General features: G+C 42.1%; 1 protein-coding gene across 12 annotated transcripts in view; it reads right to left on the bottom strand.

Moving 5' to 3' along the window:
• Nucleotides 1-24: 24 nt before the first annotated feature.
• Nucleotides 25-18,204, bottom strand: part of GRIP1 (glutamate receptor interacting protein 1) — a 522,445-nt gene continuing 504,265 nt past the window's right edge. For 4 of the 12 annotated variants that reach the window (XM_044280469.1, XM_044280466.1, XM_044280475.1 and 1 more), the window contains 8 exons: nucleotides 16,156-16,295; nucleotides 15,189-15,371; nucleotides 12,651-12,807; nucleotides 9,282-9,393; nucleotides 9,159-9,203; nucleotides 5,507-5,740; nucleotides 4,915-5,061; nucleotides 26-3,258 (listed from right to left, as the gene is read on the bottom strand). In XM_044280469.1, the coding sequence (XP_044136404.1) occupies nucleotides 3,022-3,258; nucleotides 4,915-5,061; nucleotides 5,507-5,740; nucleotides 9,159-9,203; nucleotides 9,282-9,393; nucleotides 12,651-12,807; nucleotides 15,189-15,371; nucleotides 16,156-16,295 (1,255 nt within the window). In that variant the 3' untranslated portion in view covers nucleotides 26-3,021. Of the gene's footprint in view, nucleotides 3,259-4,914; nucleotides 5,062-5,506; nucleotides 5,741-9,158; nucleotides 9,204-9,281; nucleotides 9,394-12,650; nucleotides 12,808-15,188; nucleotides 15,372-16,155; nucleotides 16,296-18,204 lie in introns of all 12 variants that reach the window. The other 8 variants (XM_044280476.1, XM_044280471.1, XM_044280467.1 and 5 more) reach the window with 5 other exon arrangements.

Genomic DNA, 18,204 nt, shown 5'->3' with positions numbered 1-18,204 from the left:
TTCTCCTTTCGTTTTCCAGAGTAGCTCTGTAAAATGAAAAATGGAATCTGATTGGTTGCGCTGGCCAACTAAGCCTCTTTTCCTTTACACCAGTTTTGATACTTTCAACTGATTGGGGTTGATTTATCACCATTGACCTGGTGCTAGATGCAATGAAGGAATTTGTTGATGAAGCGATTGATTTTATACTTTTGTAGCCTTAATAACTGCCAGATATGCAAGCATAGACTGGAAATATTCTTATGTAATGTCTAGAATTTTACTACATCAGAGCAAAATGCTTTAGTGCAATGGCGTAGAGTGCATCCATTTCATGTGTGCCGTTGCTTATGTACACTTTTTGTAGCAGAGGACATGCATATCTTCTGGCAAATGGGACTTTCAAACTCACTGGCATCATGCTTTGCAGCCTAGAACTTGAAATTGCTAATTTTGTGATTTCTGCCCAAGTTGACTGTTTTAGACTGACAGCAGCACACATGTAAACTCATACAGTATTTGCCAGTTCTGCCCATGTGAGATACCTTTTAACCATTGAAAATGTTAAAGTGGTTCTCCAGGAGTTACATGTTGATGACCTATCCTCCTTATATGAGATTGGCAGGGATCTGACCTTGGCATCTCCGCTGATCATCTGTTTGAGGAAGCTCCGGTGAGTGCTGTGGCCTCCTTGCAGCTTATCAAGCACAAGGTAATTAATTTGATAGCGGTTGTGCCTAACAGCAGCCCCATTCACTTCCTGGGGCTCAGACCCCTGCCGATTTGATATTGATGACCTATCCTATCTTGAGGATAGGCCATCAATATGTAAATCCCGGAAAACCCCTTTTAATGTTACTGACCCACAACCTATCCACAGGTCAAGTGATGAATCTATGATCCCTGGAGGTCCTATTCTACAACCCCCACCAATCATGATGATGGAGTTTCCAAGTAATATCTTTGAATGTTGTGGTACTGTTGGTGTGGGTCACTATTTTGGGCAGCTGGAGATGGCTAGCTGATTGTTGTACTCCAATAGAACTGAATGGTAGAGATGGCCACACATGTGCACTATTGCTCAATTCACACAGGGAAATTGGTGATTACCTTTTTCGTAGGGATCCCAGTGGTCATACTGTTATCACTTATCCTGTGGGGTTGGCCTATGAAGAACCTTTAGAGAGGACCTTTCATGGGTTCTGACATTACAATATTAATATCTGGCACTGTTGGTCATGTTTACTAGATGCCATATCCCCTTTTTTTTTTTTTTACTGATACGCTGCTCCGTTGGGGGCACTGTGCCCCTATTTCTGTTTTGCCATCAGTACAGGGAGGAGAAGACGGCTGAGTTTCTCAAGGGGCGTCTCTTTCTCCCTGGCTGTGAGCTGTCCAATCCCAGCGGAGAGTGTCACAGCCAGGGAGAAATAAAAACGGCTCACCATCTTCCTGGCTGTGATGTGGTCTGCTCTGCTAGGACAGCTTAGCCAGCGAGAAGGAGGCGCCCCCTGAGAAACGCGGCCGTCTCCTCCTCCCTGTACTGATGCTATTGATTAGCATACAGGACGGCCGAACGGGGGGCACAGCTCAGCTACGGAGCAGTGAATCATTAAACAAATTAGCAATATGACATATAGTAAACATCCCTACAGTGCCAGGTATTAATATTGTAATGTCAGAACTCTTAAAAGGTGCTCTAAGTGTGCAGCTATTCAGATGAGAAGGTAATGAGCAGAGAACTTCTCCTTATGGATCATGTTTGCACTTGGCAGTAACGTAGCATGGATTTGCTTTTATATCATTGTTTATTCAGGTTTTTACAGTATGATTGTTTCATACAAAGTTTCAACAGGTTGAGTTCCCAAAACCATACATAAGACAATAAATTTCATGCTATTAAAGTATTAAATTTGTACAAAAATACTTTACAGTTTAATACTTGTTTGTTACAAATAAAAATACATATTTAATTGACTTGTGATAAATGATTTTCTTTTCTCTTTATTAGTTCACTTCAGATTTTGACTGGCAGTGTTTAAAACCCATAAGTTTGCACAGGTTAGAGAAAGATATCCATTTAACCATACCAAAAAGACTGTAGTGTGAAGATTCAAACACACAATATGGAGGCTTTCTGGATCCTCTCCTGCTCAGCAGATGCCATTGCTAAGTATCGCAAACCAAGCTGCTGGTGAGTATCCAATCAAAATAGGAACCGCGTTATTGCTTCCAGGGATAGACAACTGGCACAGCTCTTTACCACGGGTACACTTCTAAAACAACAGTGAGAATGGTGGAGGAAGCGGCTCGATGTTAAACCTTATTTATACTATACAAACACCAGAGCTTGGGCTACATGCCTTCACTGTAGATGCCTTGGACACCATTTGAAAAGACCAAGGACTGAAAATGTAAAACAAATGACTTCAGGCGCTAAGATATTATAAAAAGTCTTCAACCGACGCTATGTTAGAATTTTTAATTTTCATTTAACTCGCAGCCCAAAAACAGATACAAACTAATGGAGACCTTACTGCAAGAATCGGGTAGAGGGTTGAAACCACACACCGTACAAGGGAGCACGTGTACCAGAGCTCTGCGGAAAGAATCAGACATACCACTGTCAGGGCAAATGGAGGGAGAAATTGTCTAAATCTTGATTTAAAAAAGTCCTGCTTAAAGTCTTAGCAGCTCTAAGTTATATCCACAAGCTCATTCATTGCGAGGGTCTTCTTAAAATGATGATGAGTCTCCTCTAGTCCATGGACATTGCACATCACAAAAGCCCCATATCTGTTCAAGGTTAAGCTTGGAATGGCACTAATATTTAGAGGAGTCTCAACATAGTAGTATGTGTACAAATATTTGTTATTCTCGAGTAACTTTTTCATTGACCTAGTGTTTCACATCACCTGTGCTTAACAGTAAAGCCCCAGAGTGACATCTGTGTCTTAAACGTCACAGATCAGTCATATGACAGGGATTTAGCACCAGTTTGTGTTTTTTTGCTACCAAGTCATTGGACTTGAATGCTTTTTGCTATAATGTACTTGTTGAGTCTCTTATATCCATAGCTGCTAGACGTCCACTTGTTTGTTGAGGAAAGGGATCAGTGTGATCAGTCCATTCTTCTGCAGGGAGGCTTGTGCCATCCGAAGTCTCCTTCTGAGAAGCAATGGGATTTCTGCTAATTACCAAATCTAGTTTGTTACCAGATTCCGCTATTAAGGGGACAACCAAACAGCAGTCAAAGTCTCTGGTGCGGATGTGATTTACCTGAGATAAAAGAAAAAGAATATTCACATTATTTATTTTTAGTGTTTTTATGCACTTATACATTAGCATCCAACTGTCCCCAATGGGGCTCACAATCTAAGGTCCCTATCAGTATGTCTTTGGAGTGTGGGAGAAAACCGGAGTACCCGGAGGAAACCCACACAAACATGGGAAGAACATACAAACTCCATGTACATGTTGTCCTTGGTCTGATTTGAACCTAGGACCCCAGCGCTGAATGCACCAAGTGCTAAACATAGAGCCACCGTGCTGCACATCACTATACTTGCTATACAATTATTGACCACATCAGGTAATGAAAAGTGCTATACCTTTATAAATACATCTGATACTTTTATATACCTCATTTCTGGACTGGCTGACGCAAGCAGCTGCTTTGGCAGTAGAGAACAACCATTTATTCTGGTCTTTTGAGAGGAAGAGGGTTTTCTCTATAACACTTTTTTCATATCCACAAGAAAAGGGATGAGTGTCTGACCACTGAGACCCCCACGCGATCGTAAAAACAAAGATCCCACAGTCCGCAATTTAACAGTGGTGCGCACACACTTTCTCTGGCAGCCTCATCGAAGTGAGGTAAGAGTTTCGTTCTCATAGGGGACTCTGGGATCCTCCATTTGTGTGATCACTGAGGGTCCCAGCGGTCAGACACTCCTTTATCTTGTGGTAAAACACCTTTAGTGTGTGTTCTGGCACCCACATTTTTAAGAAAATCCTACCCTAATTCCATTGTAATCAGTGCCAAATACCTTTCTTCAGCGTCCTCCCTCCGTTACTGATCTCATTGCTCAGGTCCATTTGTTCACACCCCAGCTGTTGCCTGCACGCCTTTCCTACCAAGCCCATTATGCTTTGTGCCCTGTCCCTGGTTCCAGCTTCTCCTAGCCATGTAATGTACTGGATCTGGAACATTATAGGGAGTGGCGAAAACATAATTCATGGAGTGAGATGTAGGAATCAGCGGTACCTTGGAAGGGGTTTCAGAAGGCACCAGCGCTCGCAGTAAAGCAGCGGCCTTCTGTCAGTTTAGCCTAGGCCATGTTATGTCACATTCATTAGTTACATGGCCTAGGTGTAGCACAGCCCCACTGAAGTGATTGAGGGGAGTCCGTGCAGAATATCTGCATTCCTTTTCATTCTGAAGTAATAGCACAGCTAGCTCCTCTGTGATGAATGCTTGCTTGCCCCTGTCCTGTCATCTTTCACGGGAAAGCTTTAATATGCAAATACAAACTTTCAAGCTTTTGATGATGTGTTAAAGGGTTATTCTGGTTAGAGGAGGTTCTCCTCTATCCACAGGATAACTGTATTGAAAGGGGGCCCGATCACTGGGAACTCCCTGATTACAAAAACGTGGGTTCTGTACCCCTGAAATAAATGGATCGACAGGTCAGGCATTTCACAACATCTTCCATCTCACCAAGCACTGTATTTGGCTATTGCCAGCACTCTCATAGAGATGAATGGAGCAGCACTTTATAGTCTTGACCTGCGGTGGGGTTCCCAGCAGTTGTAACCCCGCCAATCTAATAGTTATCCCCTATTCCGGAATACTCCTTTTAAGTTGTCATGACTTATATTATGTTCTGAAGTGCACAGGCCCACATAAATTTAATGTTCAGAAAGGACAAGTACCTGCAGGAGGCGGTCAAATGGCTTAAGCCCCCCTATATCTCCAGGTCCATTAGGCCGGATGTTCTTCACATAAACTCCTTTTTCGAGCAACCCATCTGCTACACTAAATCCAAAGTCATCTCTATCAGAGTCCTTGAATAAAGAGATCTAAAAAAAAAAGGGTAAAATTAATAATACGTTTTTGCCAATACAAAATCAACCCAAGTATATGTAAAGCTTGCCATTGACCCCAGAGAAATGCCACTGTTTTTCCTTATTATTGGTCCTCTACCAAGCAAAACAAAGGTGCTGTGATGCTGGCTGGGCACAGTTGTCCCTTCATTGCTGTACCTGACAATGGCATATCTATATGGATGAATCCCCTTGAGTTCCCCTCTTTTCTAGACGCTTTCAAAGCGGTCTAGTGAAGTGCAAAAAGTATCTAAAACACAAAATAAATCGGGCACACTGCATATATTTTAGTTTTGAGCCAGGATTCTGACACATTTTGGTTGGTAAATTTTTGCCTAATGTCAGTAGGTTCTAAACTATAATTCTAATCTGAGAAAGAATAAAGAATTTCTCATGTTTTGGATATTCACATGCTCCTCACCTTGTGTAACTCCACAGGAGTCGGTGACATCATCTCTTTAATCTCTTGTTTCATTTTTCTCATGGACACAGATTTTCTCCCGACATCAGACGGTAATGTGTTGCTGCGGCTATTCTGGCTGTAATGTGGTCTGACAGAGCTCTTTTCTTGGAAACTTGCTTGCCTGCCCAGCTGCCCCCGAGGCTGAGAGTTTTCATGATTCAGACTCAGTGTGCTGCCGGACATGATGGTTGCCTTTAGCATAAACAGAAAAAACAGCTCTGGGTAACTGCTCGTATTATGCTCTCCAGTCATAGCTCTGTCCTGCTCCACCCTGAAGCTGAGACGTGTTGATTTAGATTGGCTGACAGATTCTAGTATAGGGTTGTGAATTTACTACTCCTAGAACAGTACATTAGGCAATATGGATGGAATAAAAATCAAGGTCTCAGTCTGGGCTCTGTGTACAGTATCTCTTCAGTATATGATAATGGAGGGTTGGACAGGGTAAGTTCTACGTACATGGTTGCTACTAGGAATAGGTATGTTTTCTTAAATTTCTTCATTATTAGAAGTATTGTCACATATACGGTACATATCACTGAAAACCACAGCTTCCCAATTACTCTAAAGCTAACTCATCTTTCAGATGAATGCAATATAAACAGTGCATGCATTTCATGAAGATCACTTATTTATTGTACCAACAGCTTTGGGCCTCATGCACACGACCGTTGTTCTGGTCCGCATCCGAGCCGCAGTTTTTGCGGCTCGGGTGCGGACCCATTCACTTCAATGGGGCCACAAAAGATCCGCAACAAAAACAAATAACATGTCCTTTTCTTGTCCGTTTTGCAGACAAGAATAGGCATTTTCCCCTCCCCCACAACAGCACCACTGAATTAGACGGGTGCTGTCGTGGGGTCAGGAAAATCCGATTACCGGTAAGTGTAATCATCATTTTTCCCCTCCCCCACGACAGCACCCGTCTAATTCAGTGGTGCTGTCGTGGGGTCAGGAAAATCCGATTACCGGTAAGTGTAATCATCATTTTCTACAATGGGCCGTCTGTTCTGCAAATTGCGGAAGGCACATGGGCGGCTTCCATGTTTTGTGGATCTGCAATTTGCAGACCGCAAAAAAAACTGAACGGTCGTGTGCATGAGGCCTTAGGTGGACAGATGTCCTTCACACAACTCCTGGGACATGTATAAATGGTGATGTGCATAAATCTCTTCACCCAAGGTCCAATATCTATAATCTGTTAGCAGCAAGATTAAGTATCTGAAGAGTGACCATGAGTAAGGTGAGAAATTCTGCATTACTTTATATTAAATACATGTTGACTGTACAAGTTTAAAGGGGTTGTGTGGTGTGATAAAACGTTTTAGATAAAAGGACAGAATGGGTTAAAGAGGTTCGCCGATACCTAAATATTATTTTATAATTATAATAAAGACATTCCCAAATAGCAACCGTTTGTGAGATCCGTCATGGGCTCTCACAAGCGGTCCAAAACGGATTAGTTTTGCCCTAATGCATTCTGAATGGAAAAGAATCCGCCCAGAATGCATCAGTTCAGTCTCCATTCAACTCTGCCTGCAGCGTTTTACTGTCCACTTGACGAAACGGAACCAAATGGTTTCTCGGACACAATCTGGCACAATAGAAAACGGATCCGTCTCCCATTGACTTTCAGTGGAGTTCATGACTGATCCGTCTTGGCTATGTTACAGATAATACAAACGGATCCGTTCATGACTGATGCATGCGGTTCTATTATTGTAACAGATCTGTTTTTGCAGATCCATGATGGATCCGCCCAAAACGCGAGTGTGAAAGTAGCTTAAAGCAGGGAGCTTAAGCGCTGTCTCTGCTCTCCTCTTGGCTCTAGCTGTCATGAATTACTATCCTACACACAGCTGATAACATCTTCAGCTCTCTGCGTGTAGGAAAGAATGAAGTGAAAGTACAGAGAAGAGGGACTGGTGGGGTTGTGGCTGATCAGCAGCATGCACACACTGCTACATTACCACAGCAGTCTTATCCGTCCTCTCTGCACTTTCACTTTGTTCCTACACACAGAGCTGATGATGTTACCCGCTGAGTGTAGGATCGTAATTCATGACAGCAAGAGCCATGAGGAGAGCTGAGACAGCTCTTGAGATCTCTGCTTGAAACTAACATCCCGAGCTGTAATTTAGGACAGGTTTGTGTGTGTTAATAGGACAGCTTGAGAAAGGGGGCATGTGGGCACGCCAGCCCTCCACCTCCATCTGAAATGTCTCCTTACATCAGACTGTTAAAGGGGGTTATCCAACCCTCCAAAATGCCTGCTCCCTGGCACCTGCGTCACTTCTGATGCCTGCACGGCCACCGCTGCATTCTCCTACGAGCCTCCCTAGCGTCACCTGCTCATCCCGTCGCTCCCTGCTATTGGCATTTTCAGTAATTTTATTTTATTAATTACCGGAGAACCCCCTTTACTGCTTACCGAGCCCCCCCGCTAACAGGACATTAGAATAGTCAGGGGATGCCCGCTGAGTCGAGCTGATGCCCAAATGGCTGAGCAGATATCTCCTGCCGTTTCCTGTATGTTGAGACAAGACTAGAAAGCGGAGATCCAGTAAGCGGGGCATATTTTATATTTGTTTAACCCATTTTGTCCTTTAAACAGCGGCATAAATAAGTTGTGGATAATTTCACATTGTGTATTTGGGGGTGCTAACTCGTGTCATTTGCACATAGTTCCACTTTATACATGTCCCCATGAAAACAAATGCAGTAGAAGTAAGAGGATCCCAAAATCAGTCTGGAGGCAGGAGCAGAGGACAGAACTTTCCTGCATGCTATCAGCCAGCACACACAGCAGTCTCTTGGAAACAGGCACATACTGTTGAGGCATGGTGGAAAATATACACTCCCCGAGTTGTGGCGTCATGTTTATAGGCAGCTAGTACAGGATTCTGTTATGGTAATCACCATTTGCCCTAGTGTTCAATCGAGTGTGGAAAAATAAAATCACACACATATGGGACTATTGTTTTACTGCTAGTATTAAATGGACGGCGACTGTAATCCTGATTTGTTGTGCAGCTGAATGTACTGTCCCGTTATCGGCCTTATCAAGCTGAGGAGTGTCTAACTGTAGTGTCAGTTAAGGTGGGCAAATCTGCCAAGTTTGGTGGGCCCAGCCAACCATTCATGTCTATAGGGGCTTCCTGAATCTTGAATGACAGTTGTTGGGTGAAAGAAGGATCGGACACCTGGATTTCAACAAGCCTGATCCTTTTATTTTCAAGAGATAACTGCCAAAATCTGGTAGTGGCTTACTTCCTTCTCCCTATTGAAAAAACCTGCACACTCTGCCAAGCATTTAGGGAGCCGGGAGAAACAGCTGCCGGATTGGCACTCCAGACTAGACTGTATAGGTGACAAAGTATGAAATAGTAATATAGCATTTCACATGTTTGCCCTATATCCAGAGAGTGTGATAAATAACCCATTGACTACCTACAGTATGTATACAAGTCAATTGTGATTAGAAAATGAGGGTATGCAGTAACAAGCTGTGTATCTACATGCTGTATTTTACTTGCACACGCTGCACCCTAGCCATGACAAGCAAGAGGCTAGATCAACACACAGTAAGCAACACGCAGGAAGTGTATACCAAAAGAATCATGTTCCTAGAACATTTGTGATTGCCAGCTTTCTCCTGTGAAAATAATAAGAGGATGTTATCTACATAACACAACAATTGTCTGGATTTTATTTATTAGGTTTCACGTATTACCTCTAGTTCTCTCAGAATTCCTGACTGGCCACACGTTTCAAGGTCTTCCAGTGCTTGAGACCAGAAGTTCTCCTCTTGATCTGCTTCTGGATCCTCTGGACCACCAATAAATCTAGAACCAAGATAAAGCATGTATAGAATATGCAGATTGAAATACAAGAACATGTTACATTTTGACCAGTAGCACTTTCAGAAATGTTTTCACAGTTTTTAGGCCTCACTACTGCTGTCTCTTTAGGTCACCACTAATCCATGTCCATGCCCATTTTAAAACCCTATTCTATTGAGCTGTGCCTAGTATTACAGAATTATATAGGCGTCCCTCTAAAGTTATTGTGATTGCCATGAAAGAATGTCTCAATCTGCTGTCAAGGGAACTCAAAAGGTTGAGACAAAATGATTAAAGGGGTTGTCTCACTTCAGTAAGTGGAATTTTCATGTAGAGAAGGTTAATACAAGCCACTTACTAATGTATAGTGATTGTCCATATTGCTTCCTTTGCTGGCTGGATTCATTTTTTCATCACATTATACACTGCTCGTTTCCATGGTTACAGACCACCCTGCAATCCAGCAGTGGTGGTCATGCTTGCACAATATAGGAAAAAGCAGTAGCCCATGTCCGCTCCCAGCCACCAGAGATGCTATAGTGTGCAAGCACGATCAGTGCTAATAATTTGTAGGATGGTCTGTAACCATGGAAATGAGCAGTGTATAATGTGATGGAAAAATGAATCCAGAGAGTTACACACAAACGCATGAGACACATAAGCAGAGAGCAACAACAAGGTCTCATATTGATGTCCTTATAGAAAAGACAACAAGCTGGATTACCCATCTTTACCAGGCTTGGCAGTTATGCCAGCTGTGGCTATCATATCTCACCAGTTTAATGGTCCACCTGTGTACTTTCTACCTTCATAGTATATTTGTCTTAGGAATCCATCACCTCCTCAAGATATGGTGCTATTTAAAGGCATTTTCCAAATTTGTACAGAAAGATACCTATAAACTGTTTGAATGCCCACCAGATGTCACCATAGCTGAGAAGTTTAATGATTTCTCACTTTCATTATCTTTCCAGCTCTGTATAGCACCTTTGTTTTAATGCTGCTAGGGCTTGTTCTGGGCAGGGTTACCATGTAAAGAGCTACAATTGTCATGATGTGTTTTCCCTCTAAAAGACATTGAAAGACATGTATTATGTCCCTCTATGCCAAAAACTGGCATAAAAAGATGGTCTCACAACTTTTGAACAACATTGCACCTAAAGTTAGACGCAAGTGTATGTTCGCCACTTTCTGAAAAATGGAAGAACTGTTGGCAGGCCATTGACCCCCAGCATAGTCACTATCATTTACACCAGTTTACTCCAGGGCGATAATGCATTCAAACTTTGCGAACAAATGTAGAAATCAGAACACACATTTAAATGTATCATGTATGTTAGCAGGTAAGTGATGATGTTCTTTACTCAGTGAGTAGCTCACACACAAAGCTTCTGTATACCTAGTTTTAATCCAGATTCCCCAATGTAGTCTTATAAGCAATGCTGCTTGTTTAACTAGCCTGTGCATTCCAGTATATACATGTAGGGTAATCTAGGAACACCATTAATCTAAAACTACATCAGCAGACTACACGCCTTATTAGTACTGCCTACACAGCTTCTGTAAATAACAAATTCTCCTGCATAACGGAAACGGACGGATCCGTTTTGCAGCCCATAGACTTCTATTATGACAGAATGAATAACGGAATGCCTCTAAAGGCATTCCATCATGGAATTGCGTTATGGTCCGTGGTAACGGAATCCATAACGCAGTTCACCTTTTACCAACAAACGAAGTGTGAACGAATTTCAAATTATGAAATTAGCTCACCTATAATTATATTGATTTATGATGCTATGTAACCCTTACAGTTTTGGAATGTATTAGGCTACTTTCACACTCTCGTTTTGTGCGGATCCGTCATGGACGGATCCGTTCAGATAATACAGCTGTCTGCATCCGTTCTGAACGGATCCGTTTGTATTATCTTTAACATGGCCAATACAGATTCGTCTTGAACACCACTGAAAGTCCATGGAGGACGGATCCGTTTTCTATTGTGCCATATTGTGTCAGTGATAACAGATCTGTCCCCATTGACTTACATTGTGTGCCAGGACGGATCCGTTTGGCTCAGTTTCATCAGACGGGCACCAAAACTCTGCAAGCAGCGTTTTGGTGTCCGCCTCCAGAGCGGAATGGAGACTAAACTGATGCGTTCTGAGCGGATGCTTTTCCATTCAGAATGCATTAGAATGCAAACTGATCCGTTTTGGACCGCTTGTGAGAGCCCTGAACGGATCTCACAAACGGAAAGCCAAAATGCCAGTGTGAAAGTAGACTTAGATGGCACTGACATAATGCTGCCAGTATTATCCAATACATTCCAGAACTGTAAGTGTTACATAACATCATAAATCAATATAATGCTATGTGACCCCGTCAGTGCTGGGAGCTGCGCTGCGGACTCGCAGCGTGATACTCGCTCGTCTGCAAGGGGCCATACTGTCAGTGTAGTGCAGCATAGGATTAGAGGAGCATCAGTAAGTACTGGTCAGTAATAAAATACCAGTGCCACATGCTACAGTGTAAATAACAAGCACCATACCAGGGTGGTATAAACAGATATGTCTGCACCGTTCTAGGGTGCTAACTTTATGGTTACATTCACACAATAGTGAAAAATGGACATGTGATGGCTTAAAATGGACATGTGATGGATGTTTTTTTTTTTTTTTTTAAGAACGATGGTACTCTATGGGGTGGCCGTTTTTTTGACGGACGATGAATAACAGAAATAAAAACATATTTTGTCCATTTTCACAGATAGACAGCTCCCAGACAATTAAAGGGGACAGTTTATTACATCCACTTCTCAGAAAGGCATCAGTGGCAAAAATGTCTGTTAAAAACGGACCGCTTTGCCGTTTTTACCAGATGTTTGTTTCGGGTGAATGTAGCCTATAACCTGTGATGGCTCTGAAGGAGACCTTTATATACTGGCAGCAGCATATGTAAAAATGTACCAAGCACTAAAGTACTCAAAGGCTTCTCCATAGGAATCTGGTTTACTTCTGCCAACCCTGTCAAACAGAGTATTTTAGCCTAGCATTTTTCATCTGATCTAAAATGAACTGTCAGAGCATTAAATAAAAAAAAAGGAAAACCCGTGAGTGCGCTAAATGTCAGCAGTAATTAAAAGAACGCAAAGGCATAAAATGTGCTGGCACCAGGAGATATCAGCACACCTCTGGCAATGCAGACTTCTGAACATCGCTCACATCAGCGGCAATCATAAAGTAATGAGCAGAACTTACCCACTGGTAGTTGGCCTTTCCCATTCATCATCACTAAGTCCTGTGTCCTGAAAGTGATTATTGGTTGGCCTATTCAAAGGAGACAGACTGCCCTTCTGTTTTGGGTTCCTCCATTCAAATGTATTGAAACTGAATCCGGAGGCTTGGAAACTAGGTCCTGAAAAGTCATAAAAACCTTAAAACTGGTGACTAGCATTTATAATAAGGGTCAATTCACACGTCCGCAAAATGCATCCGGACCCATTCATTTTCAATGGGGCCGGAAAAGATGCGGACAGCACACAGTGTGCTGTCCGCATCCGTACTTCCGTTCCACAAAAAAATAGAACATGTCCTATTCTTGTCCACAGACACGAAAAGGCATTTTTTAAGGAACGCACATGCCCGGTGTCAGTGTTTTGCGGATACGCAATTTGCAGACCGCAAAACACTTGCAGATGTGTAAATGGACCCTAAGTGTTTTTGGTTATTACCAGCATATTATGTGATTATAGTGTCACTCCTATTAGCTTATGCACAGAACTCCAGGGTAGACATTGTGCCGCCAAGCCTTTAATAGGACTATATTCTACTTATGGTGACTTGGAATTACCGTAATGTCAGTGTAGAATAGAAAACACTTCACCTATAGATATATATATATACGAGAACATCTTTTATTCCCTCAAAGAGCATAGATCATGTGTGATATAATACCAGTATATACAAGTATCTCACAAAAGTGAGTACTCCCCTCATATTTTTGTATATATTTTATTATATCTTTTCATGGGATAACATTGAAGATATGACACTTTAATACAATGTAAAGTCTTCTCTTCCACTCCTCCATGACGACATCACGGAGCTGGTGGATGTTAGAGACCTTGCGCTCCTCCACCTTCCGTTTGAGGATGCCCCACAGATGCTCAATAGGGTTTAGGTCTGGACACATGCTTGGCCAGTCTAGGACCTTTACCCTCAGTTTGTTTAGCAAGGCAGTGGTCGTCTTGGAAGTGTGTTTGGGACCGTTATGTTGGAATACTGCCCTGCGGCCCAGTTTCCGAAGGGGGGAGATCATGCTGTGCTTCAGTATGTCACAGTACATGTTGGCATTTATTGTTTACTCAATGAACTGTAGCTCCTGACCGCACTCATGCAGCCCCAAACCATGACACTCCCACCACCATGCCTGACTGTAGGCAAGACACACTTGTCTTTGTACTCCTCACCTGGTTCCGCCACACAGGCTTGACACCATCTGAACCAAATACGTTTATTTTGGTCTCATCAGACCACAGGACATGGTTCCAGTAATACATGTCCTTAGTCGGCTTGTCTTCAGCAAACTGTTTGTGGGGTTTCTTGTTCATCATCTTTAGAAGCGGCTTCCTACTGGGAAGACATCCATGCAGACCAATTTGATGCAGTGTGTGACGTATGGTCTGAGCACTGACCGGCTGTTCCCCCCCACCCCTTTAACCTCTGCAGCAACGCTGGCAGCACTCATACGTCTATTTTGAAAAGACAGCCTCTGGATATAATGCTGAGAACATGCACTCAACTTCATTGGTCTTGGCCACCGTGCTGCAGCTCAGTTTCAGGGTGTTGGCAATCTTCTTATAGCCTAGGCCATCTTTATGTAGAGCAACAATTCTTTTTCACATCCTCAGAGAGTTCTTTGCCGAGAGGTGCCATGTTGAACTTCCAGTGACCAGTATGTGAGTGTGTGAGAGCAATAACACTAAATTTAAGACACCTGAGACCTTGTAACACTAATGAGTCACATGACACCGAAGAAGGAAAATGGCTAATTGGGCACAATTTGGCCATTTTCACTTAGTGGTGTACTCACTTTTTTTTGCCAGCGGTTTAGACATTAATGGCTGTGTGTTGAGTTATTTTGAGCGCACACCAAATGTACACGGTTATACAAGCTGTTCACGTACTACTTTACATTGCATCAGTGTTGTCCCATGCTAAGATATAATAAAATATTTACAAAAATGTGAGGGGTGTACTCACTTTTCCGATGTACTGTACTAATCACACATAGGGAAAAGCAGGTTATCTTCATAAATGAATGTACTTTTCCAGTAAGAAAAATGAAATAAAATACAGTAGTGTACTGTCTAGAATAGATACCCATTGCTCAAGAGGAAAGGTGCTCATACTCCTTCAGTTGCTGTTGGCTAAACACCCCTGACTCCCCCATGCACTTGTATGCTCAGGTCAATAGCAAGAGAGAAGAAAGCTGCTGCCTGACACCTTGTGCCAGCGTATTTTCTTCCAGAAGAAAGGGATCAGGATCCTTATTTCCCTCTGCTATTGTCTGTCAGGGGAACGTCGGGAGATATACAAATGAGATAGTCGGCAGCTTCACTAAAGGGAATCTAATATGTAAGGTGACCTTTACATTTGCTTATAAATTCATTATAATCCTAGTGGCTTCGAATCTACAGAATCTGGTAACAATAAAATGTGCTTACTAGGCTACAGTAGAGGCACTATACTAATCCAGTATCTCTGCAGATTACCCATGTAACACAGAATTTTTACCTTGACTTCCATAAGCAGTGTCCACAGCAGAGCCATCCCAGGACTCAACTGCGCTGTCTACACTTGGCACAGTGGTGGAATAAATATCGGAAAGGTTACTGGACTTCTGAGTACATGGAGTATCTTCACCGTCACACAGCTCACTTATTCTACCAGATGATGTAAATGCTTTAGGACTAGTGGCTGAAAGGAAAAGACAAGTTGTCCTTCATATAGAGTTGAAAGCATTTCAACTTGTCATTGCATGTATTATTTGACTGCACTACGTAAACAGATGACACCAACAAGAATAGAATCTTGGTTTAAAGGGGTTCTCTGGAAATTATTTAAAATGGCTGCCAGCAACCTGTCCTAGAATGTGAGGAGGACTGGCTGCCTCCACTTGCAGAGCTGCCAAGATGAGGGGATGGAGCCACACTACACTCTGGAACTTACATATACTACGTCAGGGATGGCCAACCTGAGGCTCTCCACCTCTTGCAAAACTACAACTCCCAGCATGCCCACACTGCCTACAGCTATCAGCCTACAGCAAAGCATGGTGGGACTTGTAGTTTTACAACAGCTGGAGAGCCACAGGTTGGCCATCCCTGTACTACATGTTGGTGAAGGCTGCTCAGCCATGATAGTGTATCGTAGGCAGGATCACATCATTACATATTGTAGTGCAATGTAGAGGCCCCATCCCCTTACCCCACTAGGCAGCTCTGCAAGTGCAGGCAACTATTCCTACTCATATTCTAGGACAGGCTGCTGGCAGACATTTTCAATTATTCCCAGAGAACCCCTTAATGGTAGAAGGCTGGGTCCTAGAAAAAGGGTTCCAGTATCTAGAAGGGGACCCCTTAAGGCCTAATGCGCACAGCAGAGCAATGTGCATGGAGCCTGTATGGTGTTTCACAGTCATGTCATTTCAAAGAATCTCTCTGTGTTCCATCAGTCATTCTCCGATGATCTTCTTGCTTACCATCCGTTTGCTTCTTGATTTTTAATGTGACAGTCTCTCCTGCCATTTGCAGTAAATGAATAGCTTCACTCAAAGGTTTTCCTTTCAGACTGTTACTATTTATGGCTAGAATTCGATCCCCGATGTGGATTGCACCCGTTCTACCAAGAGAGACAGAAAATAAAAAATTACGTAGAAAAACAAAAATAGTTACTTTAAATAAAAATAAAAAATTTAAATTTTCAAGAACATTTCCAACTCAGACTTTTAGTTCTCGATTGGAAATCTCCAAGTTATTAACATTGGAGCGGAGAATGACTCATCATCCCACTGTACAATTCATCATCTTAAACCGCTGTTCACATATTAAAGTGTATTCCATTATTTCCAGCCCCTCCTGTTATATTATAATCATGATCTCCTAAATTATTAGCAGCAGATGAACACATAACAATATGTGCACTTTATGAGCCTTGCGACAAAGAGCTCCATCGAAGCAATGGATAAAAGACGTGGGTCACAGCCATATAAAGCATCGGAAGACTTGCATCAGCCAATTTTATGAGATCTATAAATATCAGGGATGTAAACAGTCCTTCATATTAACCTTATCCCCAACCTCTACACATTCAGCACTAGCTATCAGTCATAACATAGCACAGTGGTAATGAGAATTTACCCAATGTAATAGCTGATGGGGTCACATTAGAAAATATATTACATCCTGACCAGACACAGACAGACCGATACATAAAGAGTGCATTGCAGTTTTTCCCAATCAGTTATATATTTTATCTAATGGACCCAAGCAAAGAATCAAGTTGTTACAGTGGAATGAAAAAAATACCTTGTTTAAGAATGAATAACAATGAAGAAAGGTGCGAGTGCATACGTATTCACCTCCTTTGCTATGAAACCCCTCAATAAGGTCTGGTCAAACCAATTAACTTCTGAAGTCACCTAATTAAAGGAAAAAGGTCCCCCTGTGTGCAAAGTGTTACATGACCTGTCAAATGATGTGAGTGTAAAATGCACCTGTTATAAAAGGCCCCGGAGTTTGCAACACTACTAACCAAGCAACATGAAGACCAAGGCGCTCCCAAACATATCAAAGTTGTGGAGAAGGATAAATCAGGGTTTGGTTAAAAAAAAAAAAAAGAAAAATATCCCAAACGTTGATCATCCTATGGAGCACCATTAAAGTGTAACGTTATTCTTTCTTTTATTCTTGTAATGCATAGGGGCAGTGATACTGACCATTTTGATAATATACTTTGATTACTGAAATCTTACATTTCTATTATAAAAATAGCTCTAAAGTGGCCCATTTTGAGCCCTAGAAACGCTCTTCTGTCCTCTGTTTACATTACACAGTCAATGCTGAGCAAGTCTCCACAGTTGTGTAAACAGAAGACAGAGGAGCGTTGCTAAGGCCCAAAATGGGCCACTTTAGAGCTATGTTTCTAATACAAATGTACGATTTCAGTAATCAAAGTATATTACAAAAATGGTCAGTATCACTGCCCCTACACATTACAAAAAAATAATAAAAGATGACAGTTACACTTTAAATCCATTATAACAAAATGGAAAAAATATGGCACAACTGCAAGCCTTAGAAGAGAAGGCTGCCAAACAAAACTTACAGACCGGGCAAAGAAAGCATTAAATCAGAGATTCAACAAAGGCACCAACTGTAACATTGATGGAGCTTCAAAGATCCACAGTGGACATGAAAGTATCTGTCCATAGGACCAGTATAAGATGTATACTTATGAACGTATACAGTAGTTAGAAAAAAAAAAAGCCATTGCTTAAAAAACCCATAATAAAACATGTTTGGTCTTTGCCAAAAAGCATGAAGCAAACTACCCAAACATGTGGAAGACAGTTCTCTGGTTGAATGAGACTAAAATTGAACTTTTTGTCCATCATGGAAAATGTCTGCGTCACAAAACAAACACTTTCCAACACCCCAAGAAAACCATTCTCACCGTGAAGCACGTTGGTGGCAGTATCATGTTGTTGGAAAGCTTTTCCTTGGACTGAAAAACTGATCATGATTGAAGG

This window comes from Bufo gargarizans, chromosome 2, assembly GCF_014858855.1.
Source record: "Bufo gargarizans isolate SCDJY-AF-19 chromosome 2, ASM1485885v1, whole genome shotgun sequence".
Classification (NCBI taxonomy): Eukaryota; Metazoa; Chordata; class Amphibia; order Anura; family Bufonidae; genus Bufo; species Bufo gargarizans.
Note: the sequence above shows the minus strand (reverse complement) of the source record. Positions and strands in the feature narration are given on the sequence as shown.